At 36.9% G+C, this 20,844-nt stretch overlaps 1 protein-coding gene across 8 annotated transcripts; it reads left to right on the top strand.

The window, feature by feature from the left end:
* Window positions 1-9,182: 9,182 nt before the first annotated feature.
* On the top strand, window positions 9,183-18,319 carry LOC107794724 (putative disease resistance RPP13-like protein 1). Of its 8 annotated transcripts, none has more exons than XR_001649967.2 (5): window positions 9,183-9,860; window positions 12,055-12,180; window positions 13,638-17,695; window positions 17,785-17,963; window positions 18,055-18,319. XR_001649967.2 is itself a non-coding variant. In XM_075243554.1 (5 exons), the coding sequence occupies exons 3-4, from the start codon at window positions 12,079-12,081 to the stop codon at window positions 17,664-17,666; spliced, it is 4,131 nt and encodes a 1,376-aa protein (XP_075099655.1). In that variant the 5' UTR covers window positions 9,184-9,860; window positions 10,975-11,118; window positions 12,055-12,078; the 3' UTR covers window positions 17,667-17,695; window positions 17,785-18,319. The 8 variants fall into 8 exon arrangements, 5 of the variants coding, with proteins under 5 accessions (XP_016472733.2, XP_075099652.1, XP_075099655.1 ...); XR_001649965.2 differs by having other exon boundaries at window positions 18,050-18,319; XR_001649966.2 differs by having other exon boundaries at window positions 17,782-17,963; window positions 18,050-18,319.
* Window positions 18,320-20,844: the final 2,525 nt, after the last annotated feature.

The raw sequence follows: 20,844 nt of genomic DNA, 5'->3' as shown, positions 1-20,844 counted from the left end.
CTTCTGATTTATTTGAAATTCTTTGAACGAAATTTGCTTCTTTGAAGCTTCTTGGAACATCAAACCAAGAAATTAACGTTTTTGGTTCTTTCTCTCTATCCAGTATAGAAATGCAACAAGAATTGATATAAGTCTTGTTTTGTTTAATTAAAATTAATTATTACATTCCTACTTAAGCTTAGGTAGCCACCTAGGCATAAATGACTACTTAGTCTATCTCTAGATTTGTGGCTTCTTGCCATATGTTAGGTATGTAATTTATGAATTTCTATCCACTTATTAGTTAACTGGATAATGTTCCGTTACCTAGTAATTAATCAATTATGCGTATAATTAAGAATTATCTCAATTTACCTAAAAATACTACTCATTTTTAATATACTTTATACATCATTTTATCATGGCCATATGGTACCTTGTATGGTACTAGTCCATAATTATCGGGTATTATCTCTCAACCCGTATTTTATCGCAAATTGACGACTTTCAACGAAACTCGTTTAATTTAATTCATGTACCCTTTATCCCTGATGACACTTATTTCTCGCTTGTTATAAATAGCGTAAATACATTAACCTCAAGATAATCTGATCCCCGAGTCTATGTCAATTAACTGAAGACGAAACTTTTAATGTACGAAAATGCGAGATGTAACAAAAATAGGGACCAATAAATCCTCCAAGTCCACGAGGCTTCTTAGCCTCCCTATCATCTCTCTCTAGACTGCGGATACACTCCAACCTCCTAGCGATCTCCACACCCTGATTAAATGGAGTATCAGTCTCTAACTCCCGTGCCATCCTAAATTTGAGATCATGACTGAGCCTCTCAATAAATCTGTGGACTTTCTCTCTAACAGTGGAAACTAAAGCAGGTGCATGACCAAATAACTTAGCAAACCTCATAGCATACTCGGGCACAGTCATAGTCCCCTAACGTAACTGCTCGAACTCGTTGCGCAACGTATCCCTGAGTGTCTGTGAAATGAACTCCCTCAAAATTAGATTAATGAACTGAACTAAAGTAAGTGGCTCTGCGCCAGCTGGCCTACTCTCCTCATAAGTCTGGCACCATCTATATGCTGGCTAGCGGGCAGCTGGAAAGTAGTAAGGTTGACCCCGCTCAACTCTAATATACCCAGAGTTTGCAGAATACGGTGACATTGGTCTAGAAAACCCTGTGCATCCTCAGAAGCTATGGCACGGAAAGTAGGAAGATGATACTTCTAAAACCTCTTTAACCTGCATATACTCCTCATCTGATACCACTGGCCTGACCTCAGGCTGAATCACAATTACGATGGTATCAGTATAACACCCGAAGACTGATGCTCGGGAGTATGTGTAGCAGGAGTCTGGACCCCTCCCCTAGCTGGAGGAGTAACTGGTACAACCAGAATCAGTCTCGCCTGAGATAAGGTCCCAAACATGCTCAGAAAGTATGCTCAGGATGTGTGCTGAAGTCTAAGGGTAGCAACAGTCGCCTTCGGTGCCTGCTCCCCAATCGGAGCTACTGGTGGCTCCTGAGATGCCACTCTAGTAGGTGCTCTAGATGTAGCACGTGTCCCTTCTCGGCCTTTGCCCCGGCCCCTAGTAATAACATACCTGGTGGTAGAATCATCAGTAACTGCAACTTGTGTTCTCACCATCTGTAAGAGAATAGAAAGGCAAGGGGTAAAACTTCGAAATAAGTAAATCCACATGTTAAGGAGGGAAAGAAGTGAATTTTCCTAATAGTTTTGTGGCCTCTCAAAGATAAGTACAAACGTCTCTGTACCGATCCAAAAGACTCTACTAAACTTGCTTATGACTCGTAGAACCTATGAACCTAGAGCTCTGATACCAACTTGTCATAACCCAAAATCTCACCACAGGGGTCGCGATGACACCTAGTTTTTGAGACAAGTTAAGCCTATCACATCACGATGCCAGTCAGAATATAACAATTTTTAGAATTTAATAAGAGCTGCAAAAAGTAATAAAGCTGCCAATCATGAATACAATAAGAAACTTTCCAAAATCGGTAATACTGAGTCACAAGCTCTACAAGGAATACACAATAAGTATCAAATGTACATCACTGTTTTGAAAGACACAAACAGTGGAAAAGAAGTAGAATGGTAACTCCGAGGCCTGCAAGCTTAACAACAAGTATACCTTGAAGTATTCAACAGCTCGTCACCACTCTCTAACGACACGCGCAATAGGAGGTGCCTGGATATGTTCAAAGAATGTGTAAAAGCGCATTATGAGTACACTGCAGCCGGTACCCAGTAAGTATAAAGACTAACCTCGATAGAGTAGTGACGAGGTTCAAGTCAAGATACTCACTAGTTAATTAACTTGTGCAAAATATCAAATACTAGCAACAGGAAGAATAGCAAAAGGCAATAACTATAAATCTCATCAAAACAAGTGGTAATAATTTAATACAAGTAAAAGCTCAATTTTTACAATGAGTCGTCAATTAGAATCGTACAAACGTGGCACATTATGCCTACATTATCAATCACCTTTGCACGACAAAGACCTCGTGCCAAAACATAAGTCATACCTCCCACAACAAAGATCTCGTGCCACAATATAAGTTACACTCGCACGACAAAGACCTCGTGTCTCACTCACACGGAAAAGACCTCGTGCATCACTCGCACGGCAAACACCTCGTGCCAACACCCAATCAGACCTCGTGCCAATTACTAATAACACGTTCAAGAGGAATTTATCCAGAATCAATTAAAGTAATACATGATAAAAACTTTCTTTTTATTTCAATTTGTTACGCTTCCAATGACTCAACAAAATATGAGATAACAACTCTACAAAGGTAAATCCATCTTCACAACCAAATCATCAATTAATAGCATAGGCATCGATTAGGACATTAGAAATCACACAACAAGCTCACGTAAAAATGTATGACACATATAAGGAAGTCATAAGCACAATTAAGAATACCATATTTTTACCACCACACAAAGATCGTCAATAAAGCGCCCCTAGGCCATCACATATCATCCCCACATTGCCACCCTTATCTCACCACATGCGCAACAGTAAAATAAATACTCGTCTTATCTTGCTACACGCGTATTAACAAATCATCTCATCTTGTCTCACCACATGCGCAAACCCGATATATATAGCCCACATTGTCTCACCGCATGTGCAATATCAATAATAAAAATAATAGCACGGAGAAACCTCGTGCCAACACCCGAATAATCCACCCAACAAGTCCACATGTTCCATAGTCATAACAAACATGCCAACAATTATCATCAAGGCATAAACTCACAATCTGCTAATGCAGTGTACATAGACAAACTAATAAGGGAATTGCAGATGGGTATTCAACCTATAAGTATGAATTCAGCTAACTCAAATTAGCAACTAACTCATAAATGCCCTACTTGGCCAATTTAAGAAATAAAAATCCTAAAACATGATCTCTAACACGGAACATAAACTCAAATAATCATCCAAAGTGAATACATGTAGAGTAGAGACCTCTCAATCAAAACAAAGCGATAAGAGCAACCTCGGGTCAAATTCGGTCATAACCCACACATACGATCGTGTACACACTCGTCACCTCTTGTACACACTGTCCACGCATATCAAAACTAAGAAATTAAGCCAAATTCTAAGGGGTATTTCCCCCACAAGGTTAGGCAAGATACTTACCTCAAAAGTCCTCAATAAATACTCTAAATTTTTTTTAAAAAATCCACTTCCACTCAGCTCAAATTTAGCCAACAATGATTTGACAATATCAAACAATGCAAGAGAAACCAATTTCGATTAATAAAATTAAGATCTTTAAACAATTCTGCAAAAGTCAATCCGGGGACCATCGGTCAAAACCCCAGTCAAAGGGTAGATCTCAACTACTCATATCCCCATGAATCTAAATATTTGTTTGGTTTTCAAATCCGAGTCCAAATCGACTCTTGAACCCCAAAATTTTAATTTTCAAAATATAGCCAAAAATTACCAAAATTTCTCTTCAAATCTCATGATTTAGATGGTAAAATTCATAAACAATCATGTTATATAATTAAAATTGAGTCAAAATCACTTACCATATAGCTTTGTATTCCCCTCCTAAAATCGCCTCCCACCGAGTCTAGGGCACCAAAATGTGATAAAATGAGACAATGTCCCGAAATCTCATTATTTGTTCAGGTGCGTATGTCGCGAATGCGATCTAGGGATAGCAAATACGACCCCTCGCAAATTCGGGAAAGGCATCGCAAAAGCGACCCCTGAGAATGTTGCAAATGCGACACAGACATTGCATTTGCAAGTCAATCCCTTTCGCAAAAGTAGCCAATTGATCGCAAAAGTGACCTGCCCCTAGCCTAGCTCATCATTGCATTTGCGAGGATGGCTTCGCAAATGCGAACTGGTGCTCGCATTTGCGATAACTACAGCACCAGCATACCAGTAGATATGAATCAATTCCAAACCATTCGAAAATACGTCTGAATCTCGCCCGAGCCCTGGGCCTCCACACCAAATATTTATACAAGTCTAAAAATATCATACAGCAAGTTCAAAATACCAATATATCACCCGAAATCAAAAATCGGATACCAAAATGTATGGAAATTACAATAAAACTCAATAATCGCTAAAATCACAATCAAGCGTCTGATTCATACCAAACCAACTCGGAATGACACTAAACTTTACACACAAGTTCCAAATAACAAAACGGGTCTATTTCAAGTCCTGAAACCAAAATTCGAACCCGATAGCCATAAATTCAACCTATGGTCAAACTTAGAAATTTTCTAAACCTTCAAATTGCCAACTTTCGGCAAAAAGAGCCAATTCAACCTAGGAACCTCTGTATCCAATTTCGGGCATTCACCTAAATCCAAATCACCATACAAACTTATTCGGAACCATCAAAACACCGTTCCGGGATCGCTTTCACAAAAGCCAAACCTTGGTCAACTCTTGCAACTTAAAGCTTCCAAATTGAGAATTTCTCTTCCAAATAGAGCCCGAACCTCTCGAACATCGAAACCCATCATACACGCATGTTGTGATACATTATATGAAAGCTACTCAAGACCTCAAACCACCGAACAAAATGATAATGCTTAGAACGATCGATCGAGTCATTACAACGATGTACAAACTGGAGAAGAAAACTTAGAAGAAAGGATATTGCTAATAATTAAACAGATTTTTGCACAGCCGCCTAATAGGCCTAGGAAGTTGGCCTATTTCCATTTTATTTCTTCATCTGTTGTCAACACGGAACTCTTTAATACTGTCTTCGGTATATGTTGGATGATAGTTGAGTTATCACTTGTGAAAGAGCAAAATGAAAATAGTCACTAATCTTCTCTACATTGACAGAGTAAAACTAGAACAAAATCTACGCAGGCCCACAAGCAGCAAAATTTTATGCTTCTCGATTAAAAATAAAATGCCATAATTTGGCAACAGAAAAGAGACCGCTAGAGGAACTTGAGCATTTTTCTTCATCACATTTGTCCACAAAAGGTGGAGAATTACTTCCTGAAAGGCGTGCAACTATTGCTTGAATATTAAATCAGTTGCAGTTGTTGCTATATGAATCATCTAGATGTCTATACTGCGCTATCTAGGTTTCTCGGTAACCCATTGTCCATTTAACACTATGTTCATGATACAAATGTAATATGGGAGAAATTCAAAAATACCTAGATTTACAAGTGGTCATTCAAAAATAGCCACGGTTTCAAAAGTAATTAAATAGCCACTTTTTATGTAAAGATAAATCTGAACGAAAACACTATTCAAAATCAGGAAAAATACTCCAGTATAATATATTGGAATTCTAGTATAAGATATTGGAATTCCAGTATATATACTGGAGTTCCAGCATAAGTAGTAACTATAGTTTGCCTAGTTGCCATTCTTAGCTACTATTTAATTGTTATTACTAACTAGTATCACTTGTATCCAAATGCGCAACGAATATAACCTGTGTCAACTGTATTCGTTCGCACACTTGTATCCAAATGCGTATCAACTGTAACCAAGACGAAATACAAGGGTGTAAACAAAGGATACAACTTGTATCGACTGTATTTGTTCACACAACGAATACAACTAAGGCAAAATATAGAAATACATAAAAATAAAATGTTCTTGTTGAGAGTCAAACTCAAAACCTCCGCTAACTAAGACATGCGCTCTAACCAATTAAGCTACTCTTATTTCAGATCAAAATCATTAATCTCTTACTTTATGAATTTGATATAAAATTCAAATATAGTTACGAATGATAAATTTGCTGAAATGTTAGTTACGAATACAAATACAATGTAAATACTTCTGAACATGAATAATACTTCAATCATTTAATAAACTTGATATATATACAAACAATTTATCTTTAAGGTCATTCAGTGGTTATAAGGTATATTTCTACATGTTCTCCTATTGTGGCCCTCACGTCCACATTGTCCGCATGAACTCTTTGGCCTCTTAGCTTGTGATTCTGAAACCTTCTTGTATCTCACCTTCTTCGGTCTTCCAGGCATCTTATTCCAAACTGGTGGCAACACAACTTGTTCTAATACCTCTACTGGAATTGTCCATGTGCTTTCATCTAGATGAGGATAAATTGGAATGTCGTATGCTTTCAACATGTATTCATTGTTGTAGTACATAGAGCAGTAATCTTCACCCTCTAAGTTTTTTGACCTCAAAACCGGCCACGCATGTGGACAAGGGATTTGATCAAGCTGGAACCTTCTACAACTACATGTCCTTTCCCTAAGTCAAACGATGAACAACCTCTCATTATCAATAGCTGAATGTAAGTTTTCAGTCGATGGTCTCACCTATATTTGGTAGAAAAGCAAGATTAGTCTACACTTTATGTATAAAATCCAAAAGAGTAACTTTATTGAGTTACTTTGTAGAAAAACATGAAGTTTGAAAATAAGGAATATGTTATATAATATAAACTTACCATCATATGCTGTGATGCATCAAGATTTTCATCCAGTATAGCATTGTATTTAAAGGTAAACTTTGTAAATGTCGCTTGTGCAGTGTTTCGATTTGTGTAGTTCCACCTGTTGATCAACATTCAAATTTCTTCCAGTAACTGCTGTATCGGAAGTTCCCTCACTTCCTTAGTTGCTGAATTTAATGATTCTGCAATGTTAGAAGTCATTGTCATTGTTCTGTTGACTTTTGCATGCGCTCTACTCCACCTGTGATACCCAATATCAAATAAGTAATCCTTCACTCTTCTGTCTATTTGTTCCATCTTTGTCATATGGTGATTAAACTCTTGAATAGTATATGCTCTTGCAATAGCAAAAAATATCTCTCTTAGCTCTTCTTGGCTCCTCTTATATCTGTCTTTTATGTTATTCCATAGATGCCATATACAAACACAATGAGAAACTTGAGGATATACTATTGAAGCTGCCTTAGCTATGCTCTCATTTCTGTCCGATACAATGCACATGTCATCTCTATCACCAAACGCTTCTTTGAACCTTTCAAAGAACCACCCCCATGAGGCATCATTCTCCTTATCAACAATTGCATATGCAAGTGGAAAAATCTTGCCTGTTTACAATATATTAATTATATTCCTTCAACAAAGTATTTATTATAAATATATTCTATTTAATAAATACCTATGGATGGTTAATTGATATGCACAGATTTAAAATAACTATATAAGTGTAAATGGCTATACACAGAACTTTTATACATATATGTATACTCTGATATACAATTAGTTCTTTGGATATACATGAATATGTTACTAATATTTAGAATAAATGAAATATAGTAGAGTATTTCTAGAACAAACCTCCAGCATCTTGCGAGCAAGCTGTGAGTAACATTCCTCTGTACGTTGCTTTAAGGAAGCTTCCATCAACCACAACAATAGGTTTGCAAAATTACCATCCCTTTATTGATGCATATAAGGCGACAAAGGCATACATGAAGTGTTCTTCATCTGATTTTCTCAAACACACAACTGACCCGGGGTTGGAATGCATCAACATATATAAGTAGCTTGGCAGCTTTGCATACGACTCACTTGGGTCTCCTCTTAAAAACTGAAGGGCCTTTTGCTTTGATCTATTTGCCTTCCAGTAGCTTAAGTCAATACCGTAATTTTTTTTCATGTCTTTCATTATGTCCTTTGCAGTGTATATTGTTTTTGGATCAACATATTTATCACAAATAATTCTTCCAATAACAGAAGCAGTAGCTACACGTTGTGTAAACAACCTATCCCTCGCCGAACATGTTCCTTACTGAATTTTCTAACCCTAAAGATTTTTGACTTGTTTAGCGATGAAGACTTGAAAAACCACGTGCAACGGTCATTGACACATACCAGACAGTATCTAATAACATCCAAATTTACACGATAATAAATAAATTAAGATAAACTATTGTGTGTTGTGAAAATAAAAAAACTGTTGATTGTATACAATTATTAAAGTTAGATATACATTCATACCTTGATGGACTTGATCGATCAACCTTAAACTGAAATTTTTTCTGAATAGCATAGTTTTTTAACGCCATCATCAGTGTCTCCTTGTCCTTGTAAAGTTGGCCTTCCGAAACAGTATTATTTAGAGGATCATCTATTATTGGAGTTTCATCAAAATCTACAACTTCAGCATCATCTACGTTATCAAACGCAATCAACTGTAGTGTATCCCCGTTATGTATATCATATGTATTAGCAATTTGTAGGCATACAGATGAATTTTCCTCGTTTCGATTAAACGCGTGCATATCTTTCTCTTTCACTGTTAAACACAGCGGATACTCATTAAACGCATAATTTTTCTTCTTCAACTCGATATATACACGCAATCCCATATCATTGTGTATCATCATTGGTGGTGAATCTTCATCGCATTTATACTGGATTTCAAGCAAATTAATTGTGGTGTCAATCATCAACTGTTTTGAAATTGTAGAAACAAAATCAATAAATTTAGTTTCAGTACTAATCACCACGCCTTCAACTGAGTAATCCACAAATCGATTGTTGATATCCCAGCGTCCCCCGTGCTGTATCAAAATCGGCAAAGTAGCCATTGAATATGTATTCTATATACAGAGATTAGAACCCTTGTTCTTCGGTATCTTAGAACTTCAAAAATAAAAAAAAAATTGTTTCCAAAGAAAGAACTAATTATTGCATCAGAATACAGAAATTTGATATTCAATTTCCGTGATGGCTGAAAAATCTTCGCACCCTTGTTGATTTTTAAAGGAAATATATTTTCTGCATTTGGGTTTATTTTGGTTGACTGGGTAGTTACCCTTCTGATGGGATACATCATGCAAGCGTGTTTGGAGGACAAAATCTTAAAACCCCCCTATTTTTGAGGTTGTATAATCCTGTCTTTCAGGATTTGGCTATTTTATGCCAATATTTTTGGGCTACTAGTGCCAACGTAAATTTATGGCCAATACAATGCCAATTACAGTGAAGGATTGCTATACGGTGTCAATTCCTCTAAATATTTTTCCAGATCCGATGAAAGCCCCATTAGAAATTGACCATCTCTCCTCCTCCTTTTCTTCTTCTTCGCCAAGTGAAGACATGTCACGGTATAAGAAAGAAATGAAAGAGAATATAGCTTTTTGGGGCAATTTTCTGGATTTTTATAAATGAAATTGAAAAAAATATTTGAAATTCGAACTATAATCTAAACTAATAACGAAAATTAACAGAATTAAAAACTCCAGCTAAAACTCCATTGCTAAGTTAGGGATCTGCAGATGAATAAGAAGAATGAGAAGAATTGGAAGAAGAAAGAAAAGGATCGAGAAAGAAGGAGTGTGAAGAAGAGAGTAAGATTACCAGAATTTTCGTGAATGCCTTTCTCTCTCCAAAGTTTTAGCTATGTAACTGAATTTGAGAGAGCAAAGTTGGCAACCAGCACACTAGCGCATAAAAAGCTATGATATTGAATTTTTTGGGTTTTATTTCAACAATTCTTTGATTATGCTTAATGCGTGCCTTTATGCAGTGAGAATTTAGTTTTGAGCATTTTAAGCTGCTTCTATGCCGTACGCAGATGTTTATTGTCGGAATTCTTCTTTAACTGTTTCTGATTTTGCGCTTTTTTTGCTCATTTGATCTGTAAGCTTTCTGGGTTTATGCGTTTATATAATGTGCATATATGTTAGTTTCACTGTCCAGATAGTTGTCAAATCTATACTTTTACCAAAGTGATATATATATATATATATATAGTTGCGGTAAGTTGATGGCCAGAGTAAAAATAATCTATTTTTTATAAGTATAAAAAAAATAGTCTAAACTTTGATAAAACTTCTAGTAGCCTAGGAATGTGAGCCTGAATAGAGAGGAATGGATACAGATGATTCATATAGTTGATCCTAGCATTCTATGATAGAGTCATAGTTGATTGATTGATTGATTTATGGAAAGAGAACGAATAGCGAGTGAATGGCAAAACTACAATGAAACCATTAATTGCTGAATCTGTTGGGATGTGTCGAAATCTGTGACTGTGAGCTTGAAAAGAGAGGAATGGGTACATATGATTCATGTGGCTAATCTGACCTTGTTTCTGGTAGTCGTAGTTGGATGATTGATATTTTGGATAGAGCATGGTAAAATACCTTTTGAGTTAATAAGCTTCAATGGTTTGCTCGAGCGGTTATGATGTCTTCGCTCCAGCAGTTATCAATTTCTTTGCTGCTTACAATACTTATTGGGGTCTATAGAGTGCACCTACGGGCTACGGCTGCATAGTTATGTAGATGGTATGCATAAGCCTATAGGAGCTCTATGTGAAGATGTCTTGAACAGAGCAGCCATTTTGTGATTGGAGCGTTCAATATTAGTTTTTAAATTATAAGTGTTCCCTAGATGGTTTAGAAACTTTATTCTGACCTGATTTTTAACATGTGAGATGCTTTCGGAAACTTTGAACAGCTCCTGCGGAGGTAGGGCTACAATGTGTAGCAGTTTTATCAGATCCTGCTTGAGGCACGCGTAAGCCTTGAAGCTCAGCGAAGCATAGTCCGGTCACTTTTATTTGCCTAAGTGGCGCTTTATTGCAAATATCAAGGCATTAAGGTATGTACTTCAATGACAATGGACTCTATCTTAAAGAAGAAAATACTAGAAATAAATATGTAGCTAACGAAAAATGATACTTAGACGTTAGGGACATTAAGGATGGTTATCTTAATGATTAGAAGTCAAGGTATGCAGGGGCGGAGCTAGAGAACAACCTACGGTAACTTAATTTTATATCGATTTTATATTTGTATTAGAAAATTCATTAAATATGTATAAAGGTTTAACTGCGAATCCAGTAACTAAAAAGATACATGAGTTCGGTGACAAATTCAAAACCCATAAACTTTAAATCCTGGTTCCGCCTCTGAAGGTATGGGAGATAGAAGCTTAGAATAAAAAAAACTAGTCACTAATTTGAATGAGAAACTTGAAATTGCCGCTTTGCGTTTGATTAATATCTTATATAGGTTTTTGATTTAATTGAAATTATTTTTACTTCATATTTGCATGTTACTATAGTTATTTCAGTTTCGTTGCCCTTGATATTTTTTTTTTTTTTTTTTGCATCATGTATTTTTTTCGTATTTTCTTCATTTCTGTCTTTCTTCACTAAAACGCGCGCTTCAATTTGCAACTTCAGTTTGTGCTGACACTTGCACTCTTCTGCTTTTGCCTTTGACATTGACGTGTAGTAAAACTGTATGATTTCTTTCCTAGTTGAAATGTAGTATTCCTATGTGAACATTTCATGGGAGTAAAATCATCTCCGTTTTTATGGCTGCACCTTTACTCTCTTGCTCTTCTGTCCTGTGAAAACTGATATACACATGTCTGTTGCAAAGTTATCAATTAGCAATTACGGAAATTGTTGATTCTGGAGGCAGAGGTGATGCTGGAATGAACCTAATCAAGGAATTCTTTGAACACTTATACTGAACATCCATTAACATCACTATATATCAGTTCATTTGATGACAGTTTCTGCTGCAGGAAGACTTTGTAGGCAAAACTGATATGGCAGCAAGGAATGCTTTCAGATATGTTTCTCGTAGGCTCTACAGCTATGGTAAGGTACTAAGCGAGGAGGAAAGAGCAGCTGAAAATGTCTACATCAAGGTGATTTTTCATCGTGCTTAATGACTTACCTGGAGCATGTAGTTTTTCAAGTGTATATGGTGTGCTTTTTGGACTCTCACATAATTGGAACAATGATTCGGTCGTTTGTTCTATTTCAGATGGTTTATCTTCCTCATCTTGCTTATATCGTCTTGATTGAGTATCATTTTATTAATATGCCTATCAGTTTCAAGTATCCATCCTTTCTTTTGCATCATCATTGTAAGTATTTATCAATTAATCGATTTGGTGGTGGGGGTTTTCCCCTGACTATCAATATGGCTTTATTGCAATATCAAACCTATTGCTTATTATATCAACTAGTACTCCTTTCTTCTGTTCTTGCTTCAGAAAAAGGAAAGTACCTGGTTTTTAGTATGTATTTAGTAGTTTTGTTGCAAACAAGCATATTGCCTACTGTTTTCCATTAAAAGGGTGTACTGTACCTGTTCTCTTGCACGGTTCAGGCCAATTCTGTATATGTTACTGGGTGTTTATTTTTTTTATTCGGCTTACATACTTCTATTGGTGAAGGGGTTCTTAATGCAGTTTATTTGATGCTTTGTTCTGAAGATTAATTTCATACTGAACGTTTCCAACTTAAGTCTGTATTTCGGTTGTCTAACTAGTTAATTTCCTGTTTGACTCTGTAAAAAGTTGAGAAGGAGAAGTTGGAGAAGCTTGCATGCGCTGTACGTTCTTTTAATTTGTATATGCTGATCAATTATGGTCTCCTTATTCCATGCTCGCCCACTTATGCAATGTTGAGATGTTCCCTACACTAATCAGCATTGAGTTGAGTTAGATAGCTTAAAACTGAGCCCTTCAAGTTGTGAATTTGAGCCAAGAGATAGAGATGATGAGGTCAACCAAATAAGTTATCACTTCTATTTTAGAGTTTACTACACTAATCAGCTGGTGTTTATAGTGGTAAATGAAGTAAGGCCCAATTATTCGCTACAATGAGCTGTGGGAAATGGGAAAGTACATGAAGCAAAAGGCACACCAAACACATACCCTACAGAAATTTATCATTTAGGCTCACTTATTTCAGTCCCTTTCTACACTCCCAACTACCCTTCATCTATGGCCTCAAATTTTCAGCTCAGAATTCAGAAAGTAATGAATATTCAAGAAACAAGACCCCATTATGAAGTCTTTGTCCTTTTGTTGGGTGAAAAGTCATACTCTTTGAAAAGAGAAAAGGACAGTTCTGTTTTTTCTTCTTCCTATGACTGTCAACTATGCCAATAGCAAACATAGTTGTACGAATTACAAGTAACTAAGACCACTAGCAAAAGAGAAAGAGATAAGGTCATTCAACAACAAGTTAGTGTACTCTGATCATTCTAGTATATTACTCTTAGTTTTGAACAGGTAAAACTAAGATTACTTTTAAGATAGAAACAGGCAAGCAAGTTCTTGATCAGTTCTTGGTTGCCTCTTTTGCGTTGCAGCTTTCAGAAATGGATATTGGATTAACAGTTGGTGGTGCATTTCTCTCTTCAATTCTGCAAGTTCTCTTTGATAGGCTTGCTCCTCAAGGTGAGCTGCTGAAGATGTTTCAAAGGGGCAAGCATGATGTTTTGCTGTTAAAGAAGCTGAGGAGGACTTTGCGTGGTCTTAAGATTGTGCTAAATGATGCAGAGAATAAACAGGCATCAAATCCAAATGTGAGCGAGTGGCTTTATGAACTTCGGGATGCTGTAGACAGTGCTGAAAACTTAATGGAAGAAATCAATTATGAAGTTCTCCGAGTTAAGGTGGAAGGTCAGTATCAAAATCTTGTAGACACAAGCAACCAGCAGGGAAGTGATCTCAACTTGTGCTTGAGTGATAAATTTTTTCTTTACATAAAGGAGAAGTTGGTAGATTCCATTGAAACATTGGAGGAGCTGCAAAAGCAAATTGGCTGCCTTGGCCTAAATGACCATCTTGACTCGGGTAAACAAGAAACTAGAAGACTTTCAACTTCTGTGGTTGATGAATTTGATATCTTTGGTAGGCAGAATGAAATAAATATATTGGTTGACCGTTTATTGTCTGATGATGCAATTAAAAAAAGGTTGACTGTAATTCCTATTGTTGGAATGGCAGGTGTTGGCAAGACAACACTTGCTAAAGTTGTTTACAATGATGAGAAGGTGAAACAACATTTTAAGTTGAAATCTTGGATCTCTGTGTCTGAACCATATGATGTTTTTAGAATAACAAAAGGGTTACTTCAAGAAATTGGTTCATCCGACTTGATGGTTGATAACAATCTTAATCAGCTTCAGATCAAATTGATGGAAAGCTTAAAGGGGAAAAAGTTCCTTATTGTTTTAGATGATGTTTGGAATGACAACTACAATGACTGGTATGACTTGAGAATTCCTTTTGCACAAGGAGAAAATGGAAGTATGATCATTGTGACGACACGTAAGGAGAGTGTTGCCTTGATGATGGGTATTGGGCCAATTAACGTGGGAACTTTGTCTACTGAAGTCTCTTGGCCTTTATTCGAAAGACATGCATTTGAAAATAGGGATCCTAAGGAACATCCAGAACTTGAAGAGGTAGGAAAACAAATTGCAAAGAAGTGCAAAGGATTGCCTTTAGCACTAAAGACGCTTGCTGGTTTGTTGCGCTCCAAATCAGAGGTTGAAGAGTGGAGACGTGTTTTGAGAAGCGAAATATGGGAACTGCCGGATAACAGCATATTACCAGCGCTGATGCTGAGCTACATTGATCTTCCCGTGCATTTGAGGCAATGTTTTTCCTATTGTGCAATATTTCCCAAAGATTATCCATTTTGCAAAGAACAAGTCATTCGACTCTGGATTGCTAATGGTCTCGTACAACAGTTGCAAAAAGATGAAACAGTTGAAGATTTAGGCAACCAATACTTTCTCGAGTTGCGATCAAGATCGTTGTTCGAAAGGGTCCAAGAGTCCTCTAAAAGGAAGGTAGAGGTATTCTTAATGCATGACCTTGTCAATGATTTGGCCCAAATGGCATCTTCAAAACTTTGTATCAATCTGGAAGATAATGAAGGATCTCATATATTGGAAAAAAGTCGACACCTATCATATTCAATGGGATATGGTGACTTTGAGAAATTGAAACCCCTACACAAATTGAAGCAGCTGAGAACATTGCTTCCAATAAGTTTTGAGCTTGATAATTCATTTCCTTTAAGCAAGAGGGTGTTGAATAACATATTGCCATGTCTAACATCCTTAAGGGCATTATCATTGGCTTGTTATGAGATTGAGGAGTTGCCAAATGTCTTGTTAATCGAATTAAAGCTCCTGAAATTTTTGGACCTTTCCCTGACAAAGATAAGAAAGTTACCAGATTCGATTTGTGTATTGTACAACTTAGAGACATTTCTCTTGTCATCTTGTTATTATCTTGAGGAGTTACCAGTGCAAATGGAAAAGTTGATCAACTTGCGTTACCTTGACATTAGCAACACTTCTCGCTTGAAGCTACCGCTACATCCAAGCAAGTTCAAAAGCCTCCACGTGCTAGTGGGAGCTAAATTTCTTCTAGATGGTTGCAGTGGTTCGAGAATCGGAGGTATGGATAAGCTGCATAACTTGTATGGATCTCTTTCAATTCTAGAGTTGCAAAATGTGGTTGATAGAAGGGAAGCTGTGAAGGCAAACATGAGGGACAAGAATCATATTGAAAAGTTATCGTTGGAGTGGAGTGAGAGTATTGCTGACAGTTCACAAGATGAAAGAGACATACTTGATGAGCTACATCCAAATCGGAACATAAAAGAACTCCAAATCACCGGATATGCAGGGACAAAGTTTCCAAACTGGATCGCTGATCATTCGTTTCTTAAACTGGTGAAATTGTCTCTTAGCAATTGCAAGGATTGTGATTCCCTTCCAGCACTAGGACAACTTCCTTCTTTGAAATTCCTTGCAATTCGAGGGATGCATCGAATAGTGGAGGTAGCTGAAGATTTTTATGGTAATTTGTCTTCCAAGAAGCCTTTTAACTCTCTTGAGAAGCTTGAATTTGCAAGGATGCTGGAGTGGAAGCACTGGCATGTATTAGGGAATGGAGATTTCCCTACACTTCAGGACCTTTCAATTTTTGATTGCCCAAAGTTGATTGGGAAGTTTCCTCAAAATCTTTGTTCTCTAACAAGATTGATAATTTCAAAATGTCCTGAACTCATTATGGAGACACCTATTCAACTTTCAAGTTTGAAAAAGTTTGTAGTTGTTGGTTCTCCTAAGGTTGGAGTTCTTTCTGATCATGCTGAACTGTTTGCATCCCAACTTCAGGGAATGAAGCAGATAGTTGAATTATGTATTGATCACTCTGACTCTCTTACCTGCTTACCCATTAGCAGTTTGCCAAGCACTTTGAAGAAACTAAGGATGCGTCGTTGTCAGAAATTGAAATTGGAGACGTCAATTAGTCAGATGATTTCTAGAGGAAGTAACATGTTTCTCGAGAATCTGGAACTTGATGCATGTGATTCTATAGATGATATATCACCTGAGTTGGTTCCAAGAGCACGCTATTTTAGCGTAGAAAGTTGTCACAGCCTTACTAGGCTTTTGATTCCCAATGGTACTGAACATCTCAGAATTAATGAATGTGAAAATCTGGAAATACTTTTGGTGGCATGCGGGACTCAGACGATGCCATTGCGTAAGTTGTATATTTTCAACTGCGAAAAGCTGAAGTCGCTTCCAGAACGTATGGAGGAACTCCTTCCATATCTTAAGGAACTGCTACTTCAAAATTGTCCAGAAATGGAGTCTTTTCCTGAAGGAGGATTGCCCTGCAATTTAGAAGTCCTTGAGATCCACAATTGCAAGAAACTGGTGAATTGCCGGAAGGAGTGGGACTTACAGAGACTCCGTTGTCTCACAGATTTAACCATCTACCATGATGGTAGTGATGAAGAGATTCTTGCTGGTGAAAATTGGGAGTTGCCTTGCTCTATTCGAAGTCTTGAAGTAGACAATCTGAAAACATTAAGCTGCCAAGTTGTCAAACGCCTCACCTCGCTTGAATCTCTATTTATTGTTAATTTACCCCAAATTCGGTCACTGCTGGAAGAAGGGCTTCCCTCATCTCTTTCTGAGTTATATTTATATCGGCATCATGAGCTCCATTCACTACCAACCGAAGGTCTTAGGCACCACACTTCCCTTCGATTTCTAGAGATCAGCTCCTGCTATCAACTTCAATCTCTTCCAGAATCAGCGCTTCCCTCCTCCCTTTCTGTGCTGAATATATGGGATTGCCCTCTTGCAGAATCAGCACTGCCCTCTTCCCTCTCTAAGCTGTCCATCTGGACTTGCCCTAATCTCCAATCCCTTCCAGTAAAAGGGATGCCCTCTTCCATCTCTAGACTATCTATTCACAACTGCCCATTGCTCAAACCACGTCTAGAATTCGAGAAGGGTGATTACTGGCCAAAAATTGCTCATATTCCCACCATAAAGGTCGAGGGGGAGTACCTGTAATGGTTGAAGCAAGTGGTGCTCCGATAGATGTAATTTTTTTTTTCAGTAGCTTTTTATTTTTGTTTACTTCCCTTAGCTTGTTTGTTAATTATTTTCCTTCATTAATTTTTTTTAGCAGCGCAAAGCGTCTATTGCAAAAATGAAGCCATGGAATCATCATCAAGTCTGAGTTGTCCTAATCTTCAATCTCTTCCAGTAAAGGGAATGCCCTCTTCCATCTGTAGTTTCAACTGCCCATTGCTCAAACCATGTCTAAAATTTGAGAAAGGAGAATAGTGGCCAAAAACTTTGATAGATGTAAATTATTCACTTCTTCAGCAACTTTATATTTCATTACTTCTCTTCGCTTGTTTGTAAATTCTTTTTCTTTGTTAATCTTGTAGAGCAGCGCAAAGCGTCAATTGCCAGCCTTTTTGCACAGTTGATGAAAGAAATGTTGTGCTGACATTCTTTATGAATAGGCAATCACCTCAATAGTGGTCTGTTAGAAGAGTGTAAGTGAGGAAACATACATCTCTTTTGTGTGGAATTTTGCCAGCTTTACTTCTCTTTCATCAGTCTGAGAAGGAAATGTTATGTAATTTTCTGTACTGGAGTTTTCCCTATGCCGAACTTCAAACATCAATGAAAAGGACTAGTCATTCTATATATCAGTTAAATGATCCACTGCTATTAACTATTGAAACTGATATTTTGTCCAAATTAAATGGTTGACTAAGCTTCACATATTACACAATTTATATAACTTCTTATGCTCTGACTAGTTCTTCTTTTACAGTGTATTATTCAGCATAGATTGGTAGTAGTTTAGAGTCTTGGCTCTATTAACATTTATTTATTCTAACAAACTCCTTAACTTAAAAAATTTCACTCATTGCACCACTTTCAGGTTTTCTTTCCAACATATCATAACAGATCAAATGCAATGTTTGACCAATGATCCACTGCTATTAACTTCCGAAACTGATATTTTGTCTAAATAAGTAAGTATTTGTGCTGTTTTCTAGTTAAACCAGACCATGATCAATGTGATCTTCTCTTGATTAAAAAGAATGATTCATTTCCAGTAAAAACTAGAAAGAAACAAATTTGATGGTATGTCTGAATGATATAGCTCTCCGCTCTTGATTAAGAAGAATGATTCATCCTACTGTGTGATGTTTGATCGTCATTAAATGCAGAGATCTATGCTAAAGTTCTATATAGAAATTATTTTCCAATGTATGTGTGTATGCAGAGGCGGACCCAGGAATTTAATGCGATGGGGGCACAATATTTTGTTCAATCAGTGCCCCCTAAAGGCTTTTAGCGTTAAGGGTGCCAAGTGATTTAAATTAACCATTTTCAAGATATACACATATACATATATAAGATTTCTGCCGAAATTTACGAGGTCTGATGACCCTGAACATAAGTCATAGGTCCGTGTGTATGTATAATCACGGGCAACCATCCAAAAGTTTCAAAAAGAAAAAAAAAATGAACTTCTGTTGTTAGGAGTTGGCAGCTATACGTCTTCATATATTTTTATAGTTAGATTGCTTATTTCATAAGCGTGTGCCCTTTCAATTCTTTCTTTTGTTCAAATTTCCTCCTTCGCCTCTAGCCTAAACCTGGGTTGGATGATAAACTTGTCATCAGGAACGTGATGAGCGTGAAATGATAGTTTTACTCCTATAGGACAGCATTTTTTAGTTTTATATGTATTTTACGGCCATCTTATATAGGAATAGGCATTTTTAGGTTTGTACCTATGTTATTACAATTATCATCTCGAGAATGGAGTTTTAACAAATTAAGGATAATGTTATAGTTTTTTCTATTTTGGGGATTTGATAACACGACATGGTATGATTAACCAGCTCTTTGCTCTATTTTGAGAATGATTTCATTTTATAGCTGCCTCCTCCCTCTCTGAGATGGTCATCGACAATAGTCCCAATCTCCAGTTCGTTGCCTATAAGGCTATAACCATGTCTAGAATTTAAGAAGGGGAAATACTGGCTAAGAAGAGGGAATGCTGGTCACAAAGCGCCCAAATTTCCACCATAAGAATCAAGGAGGAATGCATATAATGGTAAAATTAAATGGTACTGTGATAGAGGTAAGTTATACTCTCCTTCTGTTGCTTTTCTTTTTGCTACTTCTCTTTGTTTTCTTGAAATTCTTTTTACTTGTTAAATCTTGTTGAGCAGTGTGTATCATCTATTGCACTGTGAAGCAGAGGAAGCATCTTAACTTTGAGATGAAATTTAATGTTAAATGACAACAAAGATGATACATTCCAACTACAGAATATTTATACGTTCTGAAAAAGAATATATTGGTAGGAAACTAGGAATTAATAATTTTCTCTAGAACGTTGATAGCAAGTTGTAATATTAACAAATTAGAATTCTTTTACCATGAGGATACGTAGCAATGTCAGCCTGGATGTGCATAGTCTTTCGGAATATGACCCAATCTTGCTTGAAGATTTTGTGGTGCATGTATTGCTTGAAGTTTCATCGCAATAGCCACTCATATAATCTTGTTCTTTTCCTTTTTGCAGTGAGTTGAGCAAGGAGGAGGAGGTTGTCCACAAGTTCACTGTTGAGCTTTGATCTGTTTGCTGAGATGTGTAAAAGTTATTTCTCCTCCTTAAATGCAGAGCTCTAATACAAGTCAAAGGTACATGTGACAGATTATTTGCTTTCTACCTATTAAAAATATTGAAGTTTTTCTCCCAACATCTCTTGCTCTTCGTTTAGTTGGTGAAAGGAAAGTGTTTACTGTGAAAATGGTAACAACAATTAAATTTGTAAATGGAATTCTAAAAATACGTGATCTATTTTTATGCTAGTTGTTACAGCAAACGATGCTAGGAATATGAAGTTTAACGATGAAATGCAAGCTAAAATGAGGTAGTAATCAAACCGAGGGGCTTACTGCCCTAGCTTCGGACTGGTCGATGGAGGACCTCGGGGTCGATAGCTGAGCTCGATCTCGAGCTATCGGGGGTAGTCGGGAAGGGGATAACAGTTAAGATATGATTAAACAGTGCTCTTTATGGCCAATACCAAGTAATAAATGAAGAACAAGTAGGAGAAAATTGAATGCCAATGTGGCCTCGAGCCAGTGAGAGCAAGCGAATTAGAGAGAAGAGAGAGAAAGATATTATTGATCTTGTGGAGAAATA

Source organism: Nicotiana tabacum, chromosome 22, assembly GCF_000715075.1.
Source record: "Nicotiana tabacum cultivar K326 chromosome 22, ASM71507v2, whole genome shotgun sequence".
NCBI classification, from domain to species: Eukaryota; Viridiplantae; Streptophyta; class Magnoliopsida; order Solanales; family Solanaceae; genus Nicotiana; species Nicotiana tabacum.
The sequence above is the reverse complement of the archived record's forward strand: the minus strand, read 5'-3'. Positions and strand labels throughout refer to the sequence as shown.

Coding starts and splice junctions, on each gene's coding strand:
- LOC107794724 (XM_016617247.2), top strand. CDS start 9,789: ATGAATAAGAAGAATGAGAAGAATTGGAAGAAGAAAGAAAAGGATCGA. Junction 9,861..12,054: donor GAAGGAGTGTGAAGAAGAGA/GTAAGATTACCA, acceptor TTTCTGCTGCAG/GAAGACTTTGTAGGCAAAAC. Junction 12,181..13,637: donor CTGAAAATGTCTACATCAAG/GTGATTTTTCAT, acceptor TTTGCGTTGCAG/CTTTCAGAAATGGATATTGG.